Below are 22,362 nucleotides of genomic sequence, written 5' to 3'. Positions count from 1 at the left end.
TTTAATAAAGGTCTTCACTCAGAGAAACGAGAATTTGGACAACTTGCTGAAGATCTGATAGCCAATAGCAAGAAAACAAATTCAAGTACTCCATCAATTTATGAATTCCGACTGAGGGAGGATAAGATGTACATAGATGGCTGCAGAAGGTTTACATTTGGTGAAAGAAAGTCAAAGACCCAACCGTACCATCATGCTGCTTGGAGCAACTGGATCAGGGAAGTCCACTCTTATCAATGGAATGATCAACTACATGGTTGGTGTAGAGTGGAGCGACAGTTTCAGATTTCAATTAATCAATGAAGATTCATCAAGATCCCAAGCTCACAGTCAGACCTCAGAAGTCAACGTGTATAAAATCTACCACCAGGATGGCTTTAAAATTCCTTACTCCCTGACGGTTATAGATACTCCAGGCTTTGGAGACACCAGAGGCATAGACAGAGACAGGGAGATCACACAGCAGCTCCAAAACCTCTTCACTAGCGAGGACGGGGTCAGTGAAATAGATGCTGTGTGCTTTGTAGCTCAGGCTGCTTTAGCCCGTCTCACACCAACACAGAAATATGTCTTGGACTCCATTCTCTCCATCTTTGGCAAAGATATAGCAGAGTATATCAGGATCCTGGTGACGTTTGCAGATGGTAGGAAGCCACCGGTTCTGGAAGCGATCATAGAGTCAGGCGTTCCTTGTCCTAAAGATGAAAAAGGTCAGCCGGTTCACTTCAACTTTAACAACTCTGCTCTGTTTGTGGACAATAAATCCTCTGCAGCAGACAAACTGAGCGAGGACAGTGATGAAGAAAACTTTGATTTGATGTTTTGGAACATGGGAACAAAAAGTATGAAAAAGTTTTTTGATGCTCTGAATAATGTTAAAACCAAAAGCTTGGTTCTCACCAAGCAGGTCCTGAGAGAAAGAGAAATGCTGGAGGTTTCAATTGAGAATCTGCAGGAACACGTTAGACTTGGTTTAGCCAAACTGGAGGAAATCAGGAAAATGAAAGAAAAAATTAAGGAGAATGAAGCAGAGATCAGTAGAAATGAGAACTTTGTGGTTGAGGACGAAGTTCAAAGGAAAATACAAGTCCCTATTGGTGTTTCTGGCATCTACGCCACCAACTGTCCAACATGTAAGTCCACCTGTCACCTTCCTTGTGCAGTACCATATAATAAGAAAATGTGTTCGGCCATAGACGACAAAGGTGTCTGCATTATTTGCATTGGCCATTGTAACTGGGCTGTCCATAACAATGAAATGTACAAATGGGAAGTTAGAGATGTTTTAGAGAAACGAACAGTGAAAGAGCTGAAAGAAAACTTTGAAAAAGCCACAGGGCAGAAGATGACTGTTGAGGGACTGATGAGGAAACTAGAGGGTGAATACAATGAAATGGAGAATGAGGTGAACAACTTGATGGCGAAGTCGGCCAAGTGTCTGAACAGACTGAAGGAGATAGCGCTGAAGCCAAATCCTCTCTCCACTCCAGAGTACATTGAGATGTTGATTAAAGGAGAGAAACAGGAGGCCAAACCGGGCTGGGTAAAACGGGTCGAGTCACTGATGAAAATGAAAGAAAAAGCAGAGTTCATGGCTAAAGTGGAGAAAGGAGAAAAACCTCTTAACCATTAAGCATCAGTTGATGCTTCACGGCCTTAATTCAAGAGGTCTCTGTTGATTTTCTTCAAAGCAATTATTTTAGCTAGAAAGAGAAGATAGATAGATAGATAGATAGATAGATAGATAGATAGATAGATAGATAGATAGATAGATAGATAGATAGATAGATAGATAGATAGATAGATAGATAATTAAAGTTGAGAAAATAAAAGAGATAAAACTCCGTTTTTATTTCCATTGAGATAAATTGTAGTTTTTTCTTAATGAAAGGCAAAGAGTACCAAACTAAATACGTAATTTGTAGGTCCTCCTGATACAATTTTAATGATAGAAGACTTGCTCTGTCCACTTATAGTCATTGGCTGACAGATATTCTGTTATGTTTCTCTCTTCAAAATAAAACTCCCAACTTAATGAAAACTGGGATCCTTTCATTCATTATAATTGTTTGCATATTTAACCCATGTGTTCTGTTAAGGGGCTCTGTTAAGGTTTATTTAATATAAAATGCTTCTTGTTTTTGGTTATTTGATTTCCTTTAGTACAGGATCTAAATGTGACGTTTGGACCAAGAATATTTTGAAGCAGCACATAAAAGGTTTCTTAGATTTCGGTGTGAAGTTGTAAAAGTTTATTATGTGAGCGTTTGTTAAGGAATAATTTTCTGTATCCCTTATCACCTACTGTTTGATGCTTTTAACACATTTTTCTTTTTGGGGGCTAAGGTGAAAAGTTTCTTTTTTGTCAATTTATGAAAATATAAATTCAATTCAATTGAAGGAATACAATCCTTGTCATCCTTGTGTATCTTAAATGAAATATGTTCGTGTTATATAATACACTTTTTAATTGCTCCTGTGTGAATTTAAGCGGCACTGTTTTATTCACCTAATTGCAGAAGTAAAATAAAAATCTCAATTAAAAATATAACTGAGAAATGTGCTTTTTTGAGTATCCACCATATAAATAAACTTAGGAACAATGCACATAGCCTTCAGCTACAATCTTTATTTTAATAAAAAAAAATAGAAATAAAAACCACTAAAGCAAGAAAATCAGGGTTAATGTGGAGTCTGGGAAAGTCTGGCAATTAATTTTCCATATCTGGCTAAGCCTTAAAATTTTGACGTATATCCAGACATGTGTACTTAAAAAGGCAAAAATGTTATTTTATTTTAAAGCCTTCCACCCATTTATCTGTCTGTAAGAAATATGACAGAGATTTAAAGTGAACCTTTGTAAATAGTTTACAAAATTTGGTTTGGAGGCATCCATAGTTTCTTCTAAAGAGACTTAAAATTCTACCAGCCACGCCACAGGTAAGACAAGAAAGAAGTACTCTCAGAGTTAGTACAGGTAAATGATGCTGTAAGAAACTGGCCAGTGTAAAGCAGTCATATGAAAAAGTGGAAGAAATACAAAACAAGAAACAGAAAAAATAAAAGCAGAAACGGAACTTAAGAGGCGCAGCATTGCGCTGGTGACACGTTTTAGTAAACAATGGACAAATGCTTGTCTCATCGAGTCGAAGAAGAATAGCTAAAATAACAGTGAAACGTAAAAAGGGAAAGGGGTCCAAATCGGCAGCAAGATGAAGAGACTTATCCTTACAGAGCCAAGACATTGGGCAGCCACTGAGTCGAACAGTCAAAGCAGTGGGACATTTTTGACCGCCCTCACTCCCCATCTGAAGAAACAGTAGCGCATTGAATGATAAATAAAACTAGAACTGCAAGCAGTTATTAACGGGTTCCAAGCCCACCCACGCCCCGCCCCTTTGAGCATGCTCCTGGACTTCAGTTCAGCGTTCAACACCATCATCCCACAGCATCTGGTGGAAAAACTGGAACATCTGGGCTTCAGCACACCCCTTCACAACTGGCTGCTCGACTTCCTCACCAACAGACCTCAGTCTGTCCGGGTCGGACAGAACACCTCTGATGTCATCACCCTCAGCACGGGTTCCCCTCAGGACTGCGTCCTGAGCCCCCTGCTGTTCACCCTGATGGCACATGACTGCGTCACCAGGTTCACCACCAATCACATCGTGAAGTTTGCGGACGACAACAGCCTGATCCTGAACGTGGAGAAAACAAAGGTGATTATTGTGGACTTCAGGAAGAACCAGCCTTGCCAGGCTCGACTGCTCATCAACAGCTCAGCTGTGGAGGTGGTCAGCAGCACTAAATTCCTGGCGGTGCACATCACAGACAACCTCAGCTGATCTGTGAAAACCACGTCACTGGTGAAGAGGGCACAGAAGCACTTGTACTTCCTGCAAAGGATGAGGAGAGCCCACCTGCCGCCGCCCACCCTCACGACCTTCTACAGAAGCACCATAGAAAGCATTCTGACTAGCTGTCTCTCTGTGTGGTGTGGAGGCTGCAGCACTTGCGACTGGAGGAACATGAAGAGAGTGGTGAGGACAGCAGAAGGGATCATCGGGGCTCCTCTTCCCTCCATTAAGGACATTTCATCCCAGCGCTGCATGTCCCAAGAATTGTTGGTGGGCTCTATACATGGTGCTGTTTTAGTAAGTTTTAATTCATGTTTGCTCTAGTTTAACTACCTGATTTAGTCCTGAGTTTAGTCCATCTTTTGCCCACAACTTGAATAAGTATTGCTCAGTCTAGCTGAATAATGTCATGTTGGAATTTAGGATTAATTAAACCAAAATGACTACCTGAATTGTTAAAAATTTCAGGTATGCTTCACAAACCAATTAGATGCCCACCAAAAAGAAAAAGGGACCATTGCATTTTATAATTCAAAAGATCAGCCACCCAAGAAAAGGGCCTCATATGAGACAGAATTTCAGAGAGGATGTGCAGAACAAAACATGGATCCAGAATAATAGATGAGAATGAGGAGGAACTGCAGGGAGAACTCATAGATCAAAATGACAGGGAGGAAGAACCACAGCGAAAAGAGGGACCAATTTATTTAATCTGTAGCTCTTTGGTTTATGAAGCAGTTTTGTAAAACAAAATACCTAATACTTTTGGCCTAAAAAAAATGTTGATATTATATTCTTACCACATTGCCCACCCCTAAATACAGGTGTGCCAGAAGTAAAACTTCTGCCATTATTAATGAAGCACTGGCACCCATTTCATGACCAAGTTGGTGGTAGAAATGAGGACAAGACCATTCACCCAAATAATCGACGGATCCAATGACAGAGGTATTTCCCTTCTTTGCATAATCTGTAATGATTTAATTTTTAACCATGTTTGTCTTAGATGACTTAATTGTCTCATTGCAGGAGTTGAAAAGATGAACCCCCTCCCCTCACTACTGTTTTACTTTTTTTAATGTTCTTTTTTGTTTCTACATTCTATCCCTACTTGCTTTTATTCCTATATTTTAATCATGTAAAGCACTTTGCATTGTCTCTGTACTGAATTGTGCTATATAAATAAATTTGCCTTGCCTTGCCTTGCCTCACCGTACGGATGTTTGTGAAAGAAAAAGTTATTCACAGCTTCTTTGGGATGTGCACAAGTGGGAAAAACGGTGGATCTGCAGAGGCCATCCTCACCAAAATATCTAAAAACTTTGGAAGAAAAGGACATTGTCGTGTTGTGTTTACAACTGTTTTACATTTGTCAATATTGTTAAGGATGCTTTGCAGACAGGGGAACTGACAAAAAAAAATCTTGAAAATTGTGGTGGAGCATAAGGGTCTTTTACAGTTCAAGTGGAGGTTAACTAGTTTTAAGAAGATATGTTTAATCTGATTTAGTCCTGCACTGTCACTGTTTAGGCCTGGATAATTCCAGTTAAATCTAAATTATTTCCTGGTTTAGTCCTGTCTTGGACTTCAGGTTGGCTTTGCTTAATGTACATCTTTATTCTTAGATCATACAAGTTGCTATATATTAGAATGTTCATATATTATTATGACCTAAGGGGAACAAAATTAAAATTTCAATGACAAAGTGAATTTTTAAGGCTTTTTAGCACAAGGCTCTTAAAAAATTTTGCGGCGCGTGTCACGTGACCGATGACGTAATTCGTTGACAAGCGCTGATCTGTTTAGATGGCAACAAATTACTTCCTGCTTGCAAACTCGCTTTTCTCAAACACAAATAGACGGATAAAACATTGTTAAAAAGTGTATCGTGTATGGTTGCTCAAATACCAACAAGGATAATGTCTCCTTACACACATTTCAGAACCTGAAGAGTCCCTGGGGTGAGAAAATCCTCGCTCAGTGGAATCACCAAGTAGCCGGTAGCCTCTAAACTTTCCTTTCAGATGCACCGTTGCCTCACGAGTCCTGAGCGGAGTGTCTGTCCCACTCCAGCCGAGACCATCCCTGAGCGGCCTGAGCCCAGAGAAGCTCTCTGCCCTCAGCCTAGGCTCACTGACGCTGCAGCTCCTCTTCCTTACTCCTCACACAAGTGGGAGCAGAGGAAACTCGGCGCATCGGCAGCCAGCTGATAAAAGATATTTTACCCATGCTGAAGTGGTATTACGTCAGGTGGAGCTGCTCTTTTTGAGCAGGCTGGTCACAGAGAAGCCACCTGAGCTCAATTAAAGCCCACCGAGCTCTCTGCTGATGTCTCTTTGTCTCCTCTCCTCCTCACTCATCACGCCGCGGGAGCGGGGAAACCCGGCTGTCATCACAGCAGCCTGCTGTGAAGCGACGCGTTATCCACACCTCCTCTCAGCACTGCCTTGCTACCCCACAAAACCCTGAGGCGTTTAAAGCAGTGGTGGGGATAGACCCACAGCCCTTTCGGTTCGGACAACCCCCCACCCCCCAGGAGAATACGAGCGCCACGGCACAACAAATAAATGCGCGTCCACTCTCAGAGCGCTCACGTCTAGATTATTAAGTAAGATTCCGGGAACCGGTGGATTTTAGCTGTCATAAACGATGGCAGGCAATCGGGCTTCCACGAGTTGTTTCCGTGTTTACATCCAAACTGTCAGCCAGAACCGCGATTATAAGCCCCAATTCCAATTATAAACCAAAGTCCCTTTGCGTTTATTCTCCTTAAATAGTTTTCTCAAACTTACCTGAATCGTAAGAGATGCTTGCGCTGTCTTTCGTGTTAAATTTATCACTTTATGAATCCGCATTTGAACTTGTCGTTGTGTACTCCATTGCACTCTCTGTAGCGTAGCCTGAGCTACATCAACGAACTACGTAAACCACGCGACCCAAATTGTGGATTTTCCGCCGAGCAGTCGCTGAGGGGCAATTTTTAGTCCTTAAAAAAAACTTTAACAGCGCAATCACGATCTTTATGCCACATTTTTGGAAAATATGGTCACAAATGCATGTATTTCCGAGTTGGTCGATCGCAGAATAAAGAAGTACTTTAAGCCTGTGTTATTTACTGGTTAGATACTACATTTTGTGGTCTAGGATTTTCTTTAGTAATAGCATTAGGAGGAGTGTTGGCCTAGTGGTTAGAGCAGCGAGCTTGCACTCAGAGAAGGACGCAAGTACGCGGTTCGATCCCCAGCGCCTGCACTCTGGGTCCCTGAGCAAGACCCTTTACCCCCAATTGCTCCCCGGGCACCGCATATGGCAGCCCACTGCTCCCCCAGGGTGATGGGTTAAAAGCAGAGAAGAAATTTCATTGTAATGTATGTTTCAATGACAATAAAGATGATATTATTATTACTATTACTATAGTTCAAATTTACTGTTGATTTTAATATTCCTTTATTTATCCTTATTTGGTCCATATAATGTATTTAAGCACTTAATTTCCATCACATTTTACAAAATTAATAATCCAGAAATGTCCTGTCTTGTGTCATGGTAATTTTGTTTCTAGATTTTATAGTTCCTAAAAGGTCTGAATTAATTAACTCTCATATCAATTATAAATAATAATAACATTAATGGGTTGATATATTTAATCTTTAGCCTAATAACAAATATTCATTTACTGGAAGTGGTGTTGTAGAGATTAGAGAGGCTGGTCTGTGTTTCTTGGAGAAGCCCTGTAGGTCGGTGGTTTAAAAGGTGGTCACTCTGGGTGCTTGAGCAGATTGCCCCAGATTGCTTCCCGTGTGCCACTCAGTGTCGGCAGCATACTGCTCCCTCAGGGATGGTTTAAAAGCAGATAACAAAGTTCCCCTCTGTGGGACTAATAGGGGAAACTATTAATATTTATCAATACAGCATGGTTTGCACTGGTTCCTGTATTAGTGCCAGTAATCCAGAAATAACTTTTTTGTGCCACTTTGTTTATTTTAGTTAAACTGCATGAATTAATAATTAAACAGAATTTTCAAATTATTTCTGTAAAGTATATTTAAGTTGTAAATATTTTAGTAGGGGCCATACTTTCATTTACTTAATTGTAAAATCCTCTGAAAATCCCCAGAATACAGAACAAAATGTATGTTGTGTCCCCGCCTCTCGCCCAGTGAACGCTGGAGATAGGCACCAGCAACCCCCGCGACCACATGAGGGATTAAGTGGGTTAGAAAATGGATGGATGTATGTTTTGTGGAAAATGTCCTACATAACCACAGATTACTTATTGTTAATCAGTAATATTTACTGTGCTACAAAACATTCCAACTTCTAACCTCTTTCTTAAGCTTACACACTGTTTAACTAAACCATTTTTTTACTAAACCCAACACCTCACCTTGATTCAACTGTGTTTCCTCCAATGTAAATGTCTCCTCCACCTTTTGTTTGCGCTCAGAGGGCGTTCCTCCGTTCAAACTTTCCTGCGCTTCAACAAAAGCCATAAATGCATCAAAGTTTTTTCCCTATTATTTCAAGAGCGCACAGTGCCAGTCACTTTTACAAATATTCTGGCCAAATTCTCCCTTTATGAAGAACGACTCCACACAGTACTTTTCCACAGTAAATACCACACACTGCAAGCAGATAGTAATAGTAATAGTAATATCATCTTTATTGTCATTGAAACAAACATTGAAACATACATTACAACAAAATTTGTTCTCTGCTTTTAACCCATCCCCTTGGGGAGCAGTGGGCTGCCATGTGCAGCGCCCGGGGAACAATCAGGGGTTAAGGGTCTTGCTCAGGGACCCAGAGTGCCGGCACTGGGGATTGAACCAGGTACTTGCATCCTTCTCTGATTGCAAGCGCGCTGCAATATCTGTGGAAGAGCCGCGGACTCAAGCAGTCTCTTCTTTACTCATTCAAACACAAAGGATCCATATTAACCGACACAATATGTTGGACAACATAAGACAAAGAAAATATATCAGACAGACAGCTTGTGCACGGAGAGTCTTCTGCGACTCTTCCTTTCTGCGGAACCTTTAAATACCCCCTTGTCCGCTGTGTTTCCAGAAACCACCTCTGGAGCTGAAAAAATAACCCAAACTGTTTCTCTGGAACCCCTTTCACCACCGTCTCGTCATTTAGTAAAGATGGGAACTCAGTTACTATTGTTTAGAATTCCATCCACAACTCCCACAACATTTGGCGTCACGAACAGGATCTCCGAACGACGAGCGAGGGAGTCCAAGGACAGGAGCTGCTTTGGCCGGCCCGGAGAGGTTATCCGGCCTCTGGTACCCCGAATGGATTTTCAAGGGATGTGGAGGAGCACCTGGTCTCGGAGCGTCTTTGGGACGCTCAGAGACGGTAAGGGGATTATTTTCCAGCTCTTTTAAAAACAAACGCAATTGTTCAAAAATGCTTGCAAGCTTTTAAAATTTAAACCCCATTTGAAGAATACCTCAAGAAATTTTAAAATTTAAAACTGTAAACCTAAAAGGTAGTAATAAGTAAAAGCCGGTAGAAATAATCGATTATATTTATATAAGACAGGATTCACAATACAGAACAGTGACTAAGGTTTTAACATTGAACTAAAATTCAAAATTTAATTAAATACGTTTTCAGCTGAAATGCGGACTCTCATGCTGGGAGGAGGAGGGGCAGAATGATTTTCACCTGGAGAACGGGTGACCGGGCTGAGCAGTTTGCAGCTGGTCAATTAAAGTCCTCTTGTCTTGGTTTGCACAAGAAGCTGTCCACTTGTGTTGCGGATGAAAGCGGCAGGAATGCTTAAGGTCCTGACTTCTGCGTAGACGTACGCAGATTTGAGAGTGGGAATCCCGACCATTATACCAAAAAGGCGACTGTCAAATGTGAGGCCTTTAATTTAGTTGGTCGATCGTGCTAAGGACAAGTAGAAAATAATAATAACATTAAATAAATAAATAAATAAAGTCTGGATGCAGAAGAGTCCGTATAATGGGTCAAAGGCAGAATTCTCAGGGTCGAGCCTTGCCCTAGGGTGAGAGGTTCAATTTCATGCTGGAAAAGTAGGGGCCCAGAAAGCATGACATGCATAAATGATTTGAAATGATTTGATTAAACATGCAGATTTCTCATATAGGGATTATTATTATTATCATTTATTTAATTTTATTGCAGTACTGCTACTAAATAATAAAAATAAAATCAAGAGAAAAAAAAAGAAAAGCGAAACTTTAATAAAATGAATAAAAACAGAAAACGGAAAACGGAACTAAAAGGATGTTGCACCGGGGAAGCGTTTACAGGGGAACTGACAAGAGACACTTCCGTTATGGGTAAAAGTGTTCTGAACTGCTAATAACGACGTATAACTTTCAAAAATGGGTAAGCGTCCAGGTTTCTGCGAGACAAAGAGTTGTATCCATGCGGGACTGAAGTGTAAAACCGCGTGTGGACGAAACATTCGGGGGTCGTAGCCAGCGCACGCTCTCCCCCTTTTAAACTAAGCGGGAACTTAACACGTTGAAAACATCTTTCGGCGTTGTCATAGACGTTTAAAAAATATGAAAAACACAGAACTAAGATAGTGAAGAAAACAGGCCTGCGTGTGTTTGTCTGTCTGAATGTCATCGTTTGTATGTAACTGTACGTATGTATGTATCGCATGTAACTAAACATTCCTCTGTGTGAATTAATTCGATTAAAATTAATGTTTATGGTTTCAGAATGTTCATTTGTTTTGGGAGAACTGCAGCTTCGTAATTCAAATGACATTTTAAGCATGGACTATGTTAACAAAAAGGTAAAGGAAAAGAGAGACTTCAATAACGTTTGTTTTTTTCACATTTAATATCCGGACCAAATTAAATTGATACACGGTGAGAATAACGTCTTGAACGAAAATATTTCAGCTTTGTTTGAAAATTGGAACTGCTAATAAGCTTTACATAAAGCTTGTTCAGATTACTGTTTTACAAATTTAAGCAGAGATCATATCACTTGTTTTTTTGCCTAAAGTAATTTAAAATTACTGAGATCTCATTGCTTGTAATAATAATGATTCATCACAAACCAGTCCATGTGAAAGAAGTTTAGATATAAATTATCTTTGATTTAAATATATGTAAAAAAAATGTGTTTTGGCTTTGAACAAACTGTGTGGAACTAAATATGGTTGCTTTACTAAGGGTTTTTATTTATTTTATTTCTTTTTACTTGAAATTTGAAAGCAACTAATGAGAATTTTGAAAAGCGTAAAAATATCAGAAGGCCACGTTACACGTGTCATCAGTTACAAATTCATCTGATGTTATTAGTTATACTGAGCTGAGGCGATCCTCAGAGGGACAGTTTAACCTGAAGCAGGACAAAAGATATGATAAACAAATCTGACCATGATGTAAACATCTGAATGTTTATGGCGAGGCTGAGTCTGTGTGTTCTGGCCTGGGAGCACGAAAACTATGTCAGAGGGAAAAAAATAAATAAAGCCAGCTTCTAAAGGGTTAAACTCTAATTCTAATCTTGGGTTGTTTTAGGTAGTCTTCTCAATGTGCTGAATCACGGGGAGAACTCTTGTCATTTACAGAAAAACACTAGAAGCTCAAAAACCTAAAAGAGAAAATCATTGCTTTAAAGTTTCACCCTTGACCAATTAAGATTAAAAAGTTATATATGAATAAAAGTATTACTAATAGCAAATACACATGGTCAAAGGACCAGAAGGATATCAAAAAAGTTTGTAATAAGTCAAAAACCTATGTCATATTGGAAAATACATAATTGTGCTCCTTGGAAGACAATTTTGTTTTAGTTTTTCATTGGTTCTTTTCTTTTCTTTTCTTTTCTTTTGTTTTTTTTTTGTTTTCTTTCTGTTGGAGGTGTTTTGAACAGAGTTTCAAAGGAAAGGTGAGGAATAGATCTAATTTCTTAGGATCAGCAAAACATCACGTTAAAGTGACACTAAGGGGACCAGGGTTTTAACTGCATGCTATTAACACTCTTGTTTTTCTCTGAGTTATTGCTTTCAGATTAAAGGAGACACCACCTTTCTGCCAACAGAAGACTCTGAGAAGACAGTGCTAGCAGTGTGGTAAGGAGTCATAATCAGATTTGGACACTGAATTATACTTAGTTTTAACCAAGCCAGGAGATCTTCCAGCGGGAATGGTGGTGTCTTAAAATTATTTGTTGCTTTCTGCTATTAAAAGCTCTATCTTTCTGCTTTTTTTTCTTTGCAAAGAAACCTGGTCAATATGATAGGAATGTGCTAACATGGAGATTTAGTCTCATTTTAGACATTCTCAGATGCGAGAGAATACAGAAACAGTGTTGCAGTGACACGGGGGCTGATCCTGGGGACAAAAGAGAAAAGGTGATGTCATTGACTTCAGCCAGATCCAGTTTGAGTTTTATTCTGTCAGAGACAAAGTTTTATTTATTTGTTTTTATATCCTTTTATTTCTTTTATGTTTGTCATGTTAGAGGGAACATTGTAGTTAAAATGTTTGTTTGTGACTGTTTTGCTGTTATTTCTTTTCTACCTATGGAGCGTTTCTTTGGCAAAAAAATGCTGGCAGAATTCATTCTGTTTCCAGGCGTGAGGACTGGAGGATGGACTTGAAGGGAAGGAGAATGTTGTGCTGCTGAACTCAGGCATTGGACTGAAAATGGACAATGAAGGACTATGAAAGAGGCATCGGACAACCTTCGACAAAGCACAGATGAGTTCTGCAGACACGACTTTATGCATTTCACTTCAGATTTTGTTGTACACAATTAAAACAAAACACACATTACGAAACACATTAAGAATATGTAAAGGTGAAAACTTTTAAAGAAGCAACTTCATGGAATCATAGAGCAACTTAATAAATTAAGTGGGTATTATATCAACAGTTTGTATAGTTTTCACTATATAAATAGAGTAATGTGAACTTTTAAATAGCATTTCATTTAATGAACATCTTAGAGTAAGCTGATTTCTGCTACTCTGGCAGGCATCAATAAAACGCAAAGAAAAGATTACTGGCTAAAATGGATAAGGTTGCAATAAAAATTAGCATAATGACACATCCTACTAACTAACTTGGGTAAATTTAGGATTAAAGCATCGGTGTACAATGGTTACAATATTTATGGAGATTTAATATCTCTCGACTAGAACAAATAACTTAATAGTCTTTTTAACCAGTTAAACATCCTAAGGGAAACACATAACACTGAGTTTTAGGTAACTGTTAACCTGAGGGCTTTTAGATCAGGATAATTTAATGGTTAAGGTCTTACATACAGAAAATAAGTAAGATTAATTTAATTAGATTAAATTATGGGGACATTTTGGATCTGGTCAGGATGGTTGGGGGGCTGTGATGATAAAAGGGTAGCAGCTTGAAGGTGATGAATGAAGGTTTTCTCTGAGGAACATCAAAGCAGCAAAGACACCCCACATTGGAACTCCTGTTGTGTAAAGAACATCTTGAACGGGACATAAGGTGAGATCCTTACAATGAGAGACGTTCCACACGGGGAGGGGGGGGGGGGGGTGGTGGAGACCCCTGGGGCATAGCACCCAGGAGGAGCTGCTGTGGTTTGAAGCTGTTGTGGACTTGACACAGCTGGTGGAACCAGAGAGACGACGAGGTGGTCCCACATGTTACCTGACACCTAACACTGACTGTAAAGGGGTCTGGGTTTTCAGGGTTGCTGAAAACAGAAAGCTTCAGAGAACCTTTACCACTTCCTGACCAGGCACTCAAGACATACAGATCAGATTACCGAGGCCTAGACAAATAGGAACGCAGAGACGCGTTCATCCAAGAACTTCTTAGTCAAAGTGCTCAATCCTCAGTTTAAGAAAATAAATAATCACAAATAACCTCATGTATGGCTTACTTTATTTTAGGATTAAATTGGGAACTAATTCTGATTTGCTTAACTAGCTTTAGTTGTTCAACAATGTTAGAACGTTTTCGAAAAGCTCTTGTTCTCTCCTGCTCACTGCTTTGTTTTGTAGAACCTTGGCGTCATTGAACAGTAACAGCATGGTATAAATATTTTTGTCTTTTCTGTGCAGAACAGTGCCTCATTTTTTTTCTTAAAAAAAGAGAGAGAAAGAGAGAAAAGGCTTTCACATGGAAAGGCTTTCTTTTTCTCAGTTGGGTTTTCAAAATACAATGGGAAATGACATGAAACAAATATGTTGATGAAATTATGTTGCAGAGAACTTCAACTGTCAGACAACAACAGTTAAGACACACATTAAAAGCATTCTGTTAAGAATTATTATGAATTTACTGCAGATACATTTGAACTTCAAGATTACTCTTTTAACTAATAATTAAATTGCAGAACTCTGGGAGCTAAAAAATTGTGCACAGAAATATCTTGAATGTGAAAGTACTTGGAGAATGTTTTAATAAATGACACATGAATGGGGTTTTTGATAAGAACACTAATTACACCTTGTTTCTGTTCCCCGGTGGAAACAAGGACTCGTGTCTGCAGACCATCTTCAAAAAGTGTTTTATTAGAGAGAAATGCAAAATGAAATGCTCAGTGCCCCATCCAGAACTGAACGCTTATTACCATCCAGCTCAATCATCCAGCCTGCGAGGGGAAACCAGAAGAGGACTGGGGATGAAGAAGCCAGAGAACTCTGATTCCTTATTCTTCAATGGGAGGAGCTGCCTCAAGAGACCCTAAGCGTGATTAGATTAATTTCTGCCTTGTGCCATGAATGGCCTGAAGGCTTTCTTAACTTTGCGGTCTTGACGTTTCAGACTCTTCTCATATTTTGTTACTGTTTGTTTAACTGCTCTGTTCCACTAACTCACACGTTTGACTGTTGGTGTGATGACATCTACACTAATGTTGCATCATGTTGATCAATATGGGTTTATGAAAAAAAATGGAAACTGTTTGCTTCAGACACACAAAGATCTATGGTTTATGCACCCTTTTGATTTGATATAGGAAGAACCAGGATCTGTTTGGCTCTAAAGATCCTTTAATATTAGCTGGTAACGTTAACACTTAGATTCAATACAGGGTTTTCAGGCTCAGATTGGCCGAGAGCAGATCTCCCTGGGAGGGGGGCCTTGCCAGTTTTTACTACCCCTGGGGGGGAAGCATTTTCTGGGGTTCCCTTGCCCGCACTGAACCTCTCCTGCCTTTGCTCCTGGTGTTGTAAGTTTGGAGTGGTGGATTATTGTCCATCGGAGGGGTGAGTGGAGAAAGGAGTAGGAGGGTATTGAACAGGTTTAGCTTATCTAGTCTAATGTAAATTTAAAATAATGTGCGCATAGGTACCTAAAACAGGCCTTACCTAATTAGATGAATCCTAAATTGTAGAAAAAAGCTAAACCTTTGATCTTGTGTGTTAAAGCTCTATAAAGCATTCATGTTGATCTGTATTAAAGGTTCCAGCACTACCTGGTTCCAACACGGGAACCCTTTGGGTCCCACTTTACGAGTTTACAGAAATGGTTCCTCTGTGTTTGTTCACATTTTCATGTGATGGGTCATCTTGTTTGTTTTGATGGCGACGACGTCTTCATCAACAAAAAAAAAAAAAAGAGAGAGAGGAATGTTATAAGAATTATTATTCTGAAGTCACCATGGCCTCACACCACTCGGACATTGGAGGCCTGGAGACCTGATGGCTGTGTATAAGATCCACTGTTTGCTGAGTGCAAGGCTGAATGCTGCGTAGAATGATTATTGTCCATGATAGACTGTCTTTGTTATGTCTCTAGCCAAGGCCACCGTGCAGTATTAGGGGAAGCCGGAAAGTGAGACAGACAGAGACAGGGCAGACAGAGACTGCAGCGGAACCGTGGGGTGCGATTACTTTCCATCTATGTGATCTCTGCTCTGTTTCTCAATAAAAGTGCTGGAACTATATCACCGCCGTCTCCTCATTTACTAAAGATGGGAACTCAGTTACTATTGTTTAGAATTCCATCTACTACTCCCATAACAATATTGTAACCTGTTGTGGTATTGAACCACTTGATGTGTGTGTGACCATTTGTATAGTGGTGTCAACAGTTCTTGGTTGGTTTGGATTATTAGTTGCCACTTGTGGTATTGTGTGGTACCTTTGCTTATTACACTTCGTGTAATAATCCATTTGACTGTTGTGTTCCCTTTTTGGGTCACATGTTGCCATCATCTAAGTCATTTGTGTTTTGTCTTAATAGGCGTTTTTTTTTATTACATCAGGTTAATTGTTTTTTTAAACAATTTGTATCCAGTTTTGTTTCAATAGTTCAGCTCCTTCTGGTGACAGAGGCGAGGCTGCCTTCTGCTCCTTTGATTTCAGATGATGATGGATCAAACATAACAAGGAAAATGTTTACAGAGGTCCTAGTTAGGATCCTGTGTTTTAAAGGGGCGGGGGGGGGGGGGGGTAGGGCTGCAGTGGGTCTCTGCCTAATTTTCCTTGTAGGGTTCGAGAGACAGGCCTTCTGCAGGTGTTATGTATTGCCCTGATTGTTGCTCTGCTGCTTTAAAGCTACTCTGCAATCAGTAGAGGGGAGGCTCTCTTCCTGCTCATCATATCTCATGGTTGGGTTTCGTTAGGTTTGTTTTGCATTTGCTTATTTCTGGTTAGTTATTCAATTCAATTCAATTTTATTTATATAGCGCCAAATCATGAAACATGTCATCTCAAGGCACTTTACAAAGTCAAGTTCAATCATATTATACAGATTGGGTCAGATTATACAGATTGGTCAAAAATGTCCTATATAAGGAAACCAGTTGATTGCATCAAAGTCCCGACAAGCAGCATTCACTCCTGGGGAACCGTAGAGCCACAGGAAGAGTCATCTGCATTGTACATGGCTTTGCTGCAATCCCTCATACTAAGCAAGCATGAAGCGACAGTGGGAAGAAAAACCACCCATTAACGGGAAAAAAAACCTCCGGCAGAACCGGGCTCAGTATGAACGGTCATCTGCCTCGACCGACTGGGGTTACAGAAGACAGAGCAGAGACACAAGAAGAGAGACAAAAAAGCACAGAAGCACACATTGATCTAGTAATCTGTTCTACATTAGATGGTAGTAGCGGGTGAGCCGTCTTCTCTGGATGATGTCACAGTTAACAGAACGCCAGACCAGGTGTATCTACTATGAAGAGAAAAGAGAGAGAACAGAAAGTTAAAGCAGAAATGACAACACATAATGCATAATTGAAGAACAGTAGAACTCAATATAGTGAGAAAATTAGATCCTGATATACTCCAGTAACCTAAGCCTATAGCAGTAAAACTATAAAGGTAGCTGAGAGTAACATGAGTCACTAGTTATAATTTTTGTCAAAAAGAAAAGTTTTAAGCCTAGTCTTAAAAGTAGACAGGGTGTCTGCCTCACGGACCAAAACTGGGAGTTGGTTCCACAGGAGAGGAGCCTGATAGCTAAAGGATCTGCCTCCCATTCTACTTTTAGAGACTCTAGGAACCACCAGCAGACCTGCGGTCTGAGAGCGAAGTGCTCTGTTAGGAACATACGGGGTAATCAGAGCTCTGATATATGATGGAGTTTGATTATGAAGGGCTTTATACGTTAGAAGAAGAATTTTAAATTCTATTCTTGATTTAACAGGAAGCCAATGAAGGGAAGCTAAAATTGGAGAAATATGATCCCTCTTGTTGATTTTCATCAGAACTCTTGCTGCAGCATTTTGGATCAGCTGAAGGCTTTGAACTGCATTTTGTGGAATTCCTGATAGTAAAGAATTACAATAGTCCAGCCTTGAAGTAACAAATGCATGGACCAGTTTTTCAGCATCACTCCTGGACAGAATGTTTCTAATTTTGGCGATATTCCGGAGGTGAAAAAAGGAAACTCTGGAAACCTGTTTAATATGGGATTTAAATGACATGTCTTGGTCAAAAATAACACCAAGATTTTTTACTTTATTACCAGAGGCCAGGTTAATGCCACCCAGATTAAGTGATTGGTTAAGAAGTTTATTTTTTGAGGACTCTGGCCCAAAGATTAAAACTTCGGTCTTGTCAGAATTTAGATGCAGGAAATTTAAAGTCATCCAGCTTTTGATGTCATCAAGACATGACTGCAGTCGAAGTAATTGATTGGATTCATCAGGATTTATGGATAAATATAGCTGAGTATCATCAGCATAACAGTGGAAATTAATCCCATGCTGTCTGATAATTTTGCCTATCGGAAGCATATATATAGTAAAGAGAATTGGTCCAAGGACTGAACCCTGTGGTACTCCACAGGTGACCCTAGAGTTTGAGGAAGATTTATTATTAACATGAACAAATTGGAATCTGTCTGACAGATAAGATTTAAACCAGCCTAATGCTTTCCCCTTAATCCCTACAGTATGCTCAAGTCTTTGTAGGAGAATATTGTGATCAACTGTATCAAACGCAGCACTGAGATCTAACAGGACAAGTATAGACACAAGTCCATTATCTGAGGCCATGAGAATATCATTAGTGACCTTCACTAGAGCTGTTTCAGTGCTATGATGAGCTCTGAAGCCTGACTGAAACTCCTCAAGTAGGTCATTACGTTGTAAATGTTCACAAAGTTGATTAGCAACTACTTTCTCAAGAATTTTAGATAAGAAAAGAAGATTAGATATAGGTCTGTAATTTACTAACTCATCTTGATCAAGAGAAGGTTTCTTAAGTAAAGGTTTAATAACAGCTACTTTCAAAACCTATGGTACATATCCATTTACTAAGGATAGATTAATCATGTCTAAAATAGTGCCACTGATCAAAGGGAATATGTCCTTAAACAACTTGGTTGGGATTGGGTCTAACATACAGGTAGAAGGTTTAGATGAAGCTAAAATTTTAGATAGCTCAGAAAGCTCTACTGCTTCTAAACAGTTCAAACACTGCGCAGATTCTAAAGATTCCTCCAATGCTGCCTCACTTACTGAGGACGAGGGTAATCATGTTTGGGAGGATGCCAATTATTTTATTTTTAATGGCATCAATTTTATTTATGAAGAATCCCATAAAATCATTACTACTGAGAGCTAAGGGAATGGATGGATCAACAGAGCTGTGGCTCTGGGTAAGTTTGGCAACTGTACTAAAGAGAAATCTAGGATTATTTTTATTCTCTTCAATTAATGATGAAAAATATGCTGCTCTAACTCTGCGGAGGGTCTTGTTATACAACAATAGTCTGTCCCTCCAGATTAAGTAGGATTCCTCTTGGTGTGTAGAGCGCCATTTTCTCTCCAATTTCATAACATTGTGCTTCAAGGAACGCAGCTCTGAATTAAACCAAGGAGCCAGCTTCCTGTGAATAATCACCTTCTTTTTCAAGGGAGCTACATTGTCTAATGCAGAACGCAATGAGGAAGTCACATTGTTAGCAAAGGTATCGATTTGTGAATGGGAAGAAACAGCAATGCTGCCATCTACAGGGCATTTCTGCAATACTGAGGATATTAAGAAGGGGACAGACTCTTTAAGTTTTGATACAGCATTATCCGATAAAAATCTACTATAATGGAACCCTCTTTTGGGGGTGGAGAATTCAGTTAGATTAAACTCAAATGTTATTAAAAAATGATCAGACAGGACAGGGTTGTGAGAGAATACTGTTAATTCTTCACAATCAATGCCATATGTCAGAACAAGGTCTAAAGTATGGAGCCGAGAGTGCGTCGGTTCATGCACATTTTGAGCAAAACCAATTGAATCTAGGATAGTTTTAAAGGCTACACTAAGGTTATCACATTCAGTGTCAACATGGATGTTAAAATCACCCACTATAATAACCTTATCAGTATTTAACACCAAATCAGATAAGAAATCTGACAACTCATCCAAAAACTGAGTGTAAGGGCCTGGTGGACGATACAAAACAACAAACAGAAGAGGTTTTATTGCTTTGCAGTTTGGATGAGGGAAACTGAGGGTTAAATAGTTATAGGTTTTGAATTTATCTATCTTGTTTTTTCATTTCAGGTATTCCCTCTTCAGGTTTTAGTTCTTTAGTATAATTTAATAAATTCAATTTTAATTTAAGCAGAACATCCTTCTGTGGTATCCTTTAATGTTACCCCACCAAACGAGCCTTGTGGACATAACAAACTTTAACCAACTTAAGCATCAATTGACTATATTCAACATGTGCATTTAACAATGTGTAAGTTGATGAAACAACTGATGTGTTTATTTATATTTTTGCTAGCATTTTCTTCCAACCATCCTTTTAAAAAATTAGGTGACACTAATTTTCTTGTAAGTGTATACTTTGTGCCAAGCTCACTTTATATTAACCATTTGCTTTTATTTTGGAAAGTAGTCTCAGGCATTACTACCATAATGCATGGTGCTCGCATGACCTTCAAAACCAAGGGAGGGCTGGCATGACTGCCGTGTCCCCAGTGGCGGCTGGCTTGACTGCAGTAAACTCATTTATGTTCATTGGAAAATCGCCTCACTTTTCTTAGAGAATATGGTCCTACGTCCCCTCTCACCTGGGATATCTGCACTGAGATTTGTATGGATGACAAGCCTTGCTTTGTCGTGTCTAAAATCAAATCCGCGTAAGGTTCTTAAGACATTTTATTCTGAAAAATGTGGTGCTTTTGCAACGCATAAGTGACCACTTTCGGTCTCAGAAATGAACAAACGAGCCTCTTTTTTGTTTATGTTTTAAACCATTTTTGTTTTTTCTTACCCGAAATGTAAAATAAAATTTAAATCATTTTTCAAAATTCACTTTTCCCTTATTGACAATGAAAAAGAGAAACGCTTTGTATTTTGATTTTCTTTTGTGTATTTTAAAACGAAAATCAAACGGCCATTTGTTTTGGTTTTTTTAATTCCCGTTTCTGAAACAAAAATCCAATGACCAAAAGATACACGGACCCGTAATGCACCTTTTCCTCCCTTTGGCACCTTCTTTTGTTTATTGAACCGATTTGACACGTGAATTTCTCCACTGTGAGATCCATAAAGTCCAGGGGCGTAGCCAGAATATTTTTACCGGGGTGGCCAACATGGGCACAAAGCTAGCAAGGGGTGGCTAATAGAAAACCCCTTTACAAACATATATACTATACTATATACAGTACACAACCCAACCCCTTCTTGCTAACACATAACAGGAATAAGTAGGTTTAGAAAATAGCTGATGGTAATATGCCTGTATACATAAAATAATCGACTCAAATACTTGTTCACAAAAATGTACTTTATTTAAAGTTCAAAAACAGGCAGTCACAAAAAAAACATCAAATTGTGGCATGAACCAATAAAAAAGTAATTTTCTTAAGTCGTGCAGTAACCAAGACATTTTTGCTGTTATAGTGCTTGTGTATGAAATATTTAACAATATTTACCTTTCTTACATATTAACTATTAAATACACAAGTAAATCATTTATTTATCTTGAACATCGCTAGCCTCATTGTATAATTGACTAAGTCATATTTGAAAGCTTTTGGAAAAGCAAGGACAAAATATTACAGGAAGAAGCACAAATTTTATGTAACAGGAATTTCAGGGAAAACAGGGAGCAACAGTCATATTTTGACTACAAGGTTATACTGTATGTGTGAGAAACAGTTATACCTTTACTTAGTCTGCAACAAAAATAATTTCCCGGCAAAGATCCATGGTCTCTAACTCTGGTTACCAGACTCAGTTCAAGCCATTTATATGTGTTGTACCAGTCTTTAGAAAAGCTTCTTCTTCTGTTCTCTTGACAGGTTTGAGGGAAGATTTTTAGTTCTGGCTGCTTGGACCGCTCTACTCTAGACTAGGATATCTACAATGAAACAGGAGCGAAAGTCTGTTATTCTGACATTAAAATGATGATGACAATAACAAATAATAATACCAGCCTCCCCACAGTAATGATCATTTCTAGCTGTAATAATGGCCTATAGGCATTTCGATTCAGACAAATAAAACTAATATATATATATATATATATATATATATATATATATATATATATATATATATATATATATATATTAGGGCTGGGCAAGTTAACGCGTTAATTTCGCGTTAACTCATTAGACTATTAACTGCGATATTTTCTTTAACGCGCGTTAACGCATGTTGCTCACATGCTTTTATTTTGTGAAGGTCTGTTGCTGCGGTGTAGGGGTTTGAATCAGAACAGTAGGTGGCGATAATGCGCCAATAACCTCGCTGTCAGCCCAGCCTCAGATTCAAAGAGGAAGGAAGGTGCTGGCCGGAAAAAAACACAGCTGACATGCAGAAGGCGGTGTTTCCCGCAGGTACCGCGAGCGAGCTTAGGCGAGGCGAGGCGGTGAGTTGGCGGCCGGAACAAGTTTTGTGCGGAGCGGAGCGGGGGGGGGGGGGGGGGGGGGGGGGGGGTCTGCATCGACGCCGTCGGTGAGGTCGCTTCTCGTTCCAAAGTACCCATGTGTTTTTGCCTGTTTTTCCCTGCCATTCACTATATGCGCGCGAGAAAGCAACAACAAAAAACCGCGTGTCAACGTCAAATAAACGCAAGCAACGCAAGCATAT

The 22,362-nt window shown here is 39.4% G+C and overlaps 1 protein-coding gene across 1 annotated transcript; it reads left to right on the top strand.

Moving 5' to 3' along the window:
- Nucleotides 1-136: 136 nt before the first annotated feature.
- LOC118560302 (immune-associated nucleotide-binding protein 13-like) lies at nucleotides 137-3,845 on the top strand. Its single transcript, XM_036131215.1, has 4 exons — nucleotides 137-1,133; nucleotides 1,338-1,543; nucleotides 3,594-3,649; nucleotides 3,692-3,845. Exons 1-4 carry the CDS (start codon nucleotides 137-139, stop codon nucleotides 3,843-3,845), a joined length of 1,413 nt encoding a protein of 470 aa, XP_035987108.1.
- The last annotated feature ends 18,517 nt before the right edge of the window (nucleotides 3,846-22,362 follow it).

This window comes from Fundulus heteroclitus, unplaced genomic scaffold (genome assembly GCF_011125445.2).
Source record: "Fundulus heteroclitus isolate FHET01 unplaced genomic scaffold, MU-UCD_Fhet_4.1 scaffold_42, whole genome shotgun sequence".
NCBI lineage: Eukaryota > Metazoa > Chordata > Actinopteri > Cyprinodontiformes > Fundulidae > Fundulus > Fundulus heteroclitus.
The sequence above is the reverse complement of the archived record's forward strand: the minus strand, read 5'-3'. Positions and strand labels throughout refer to the sequence as shown.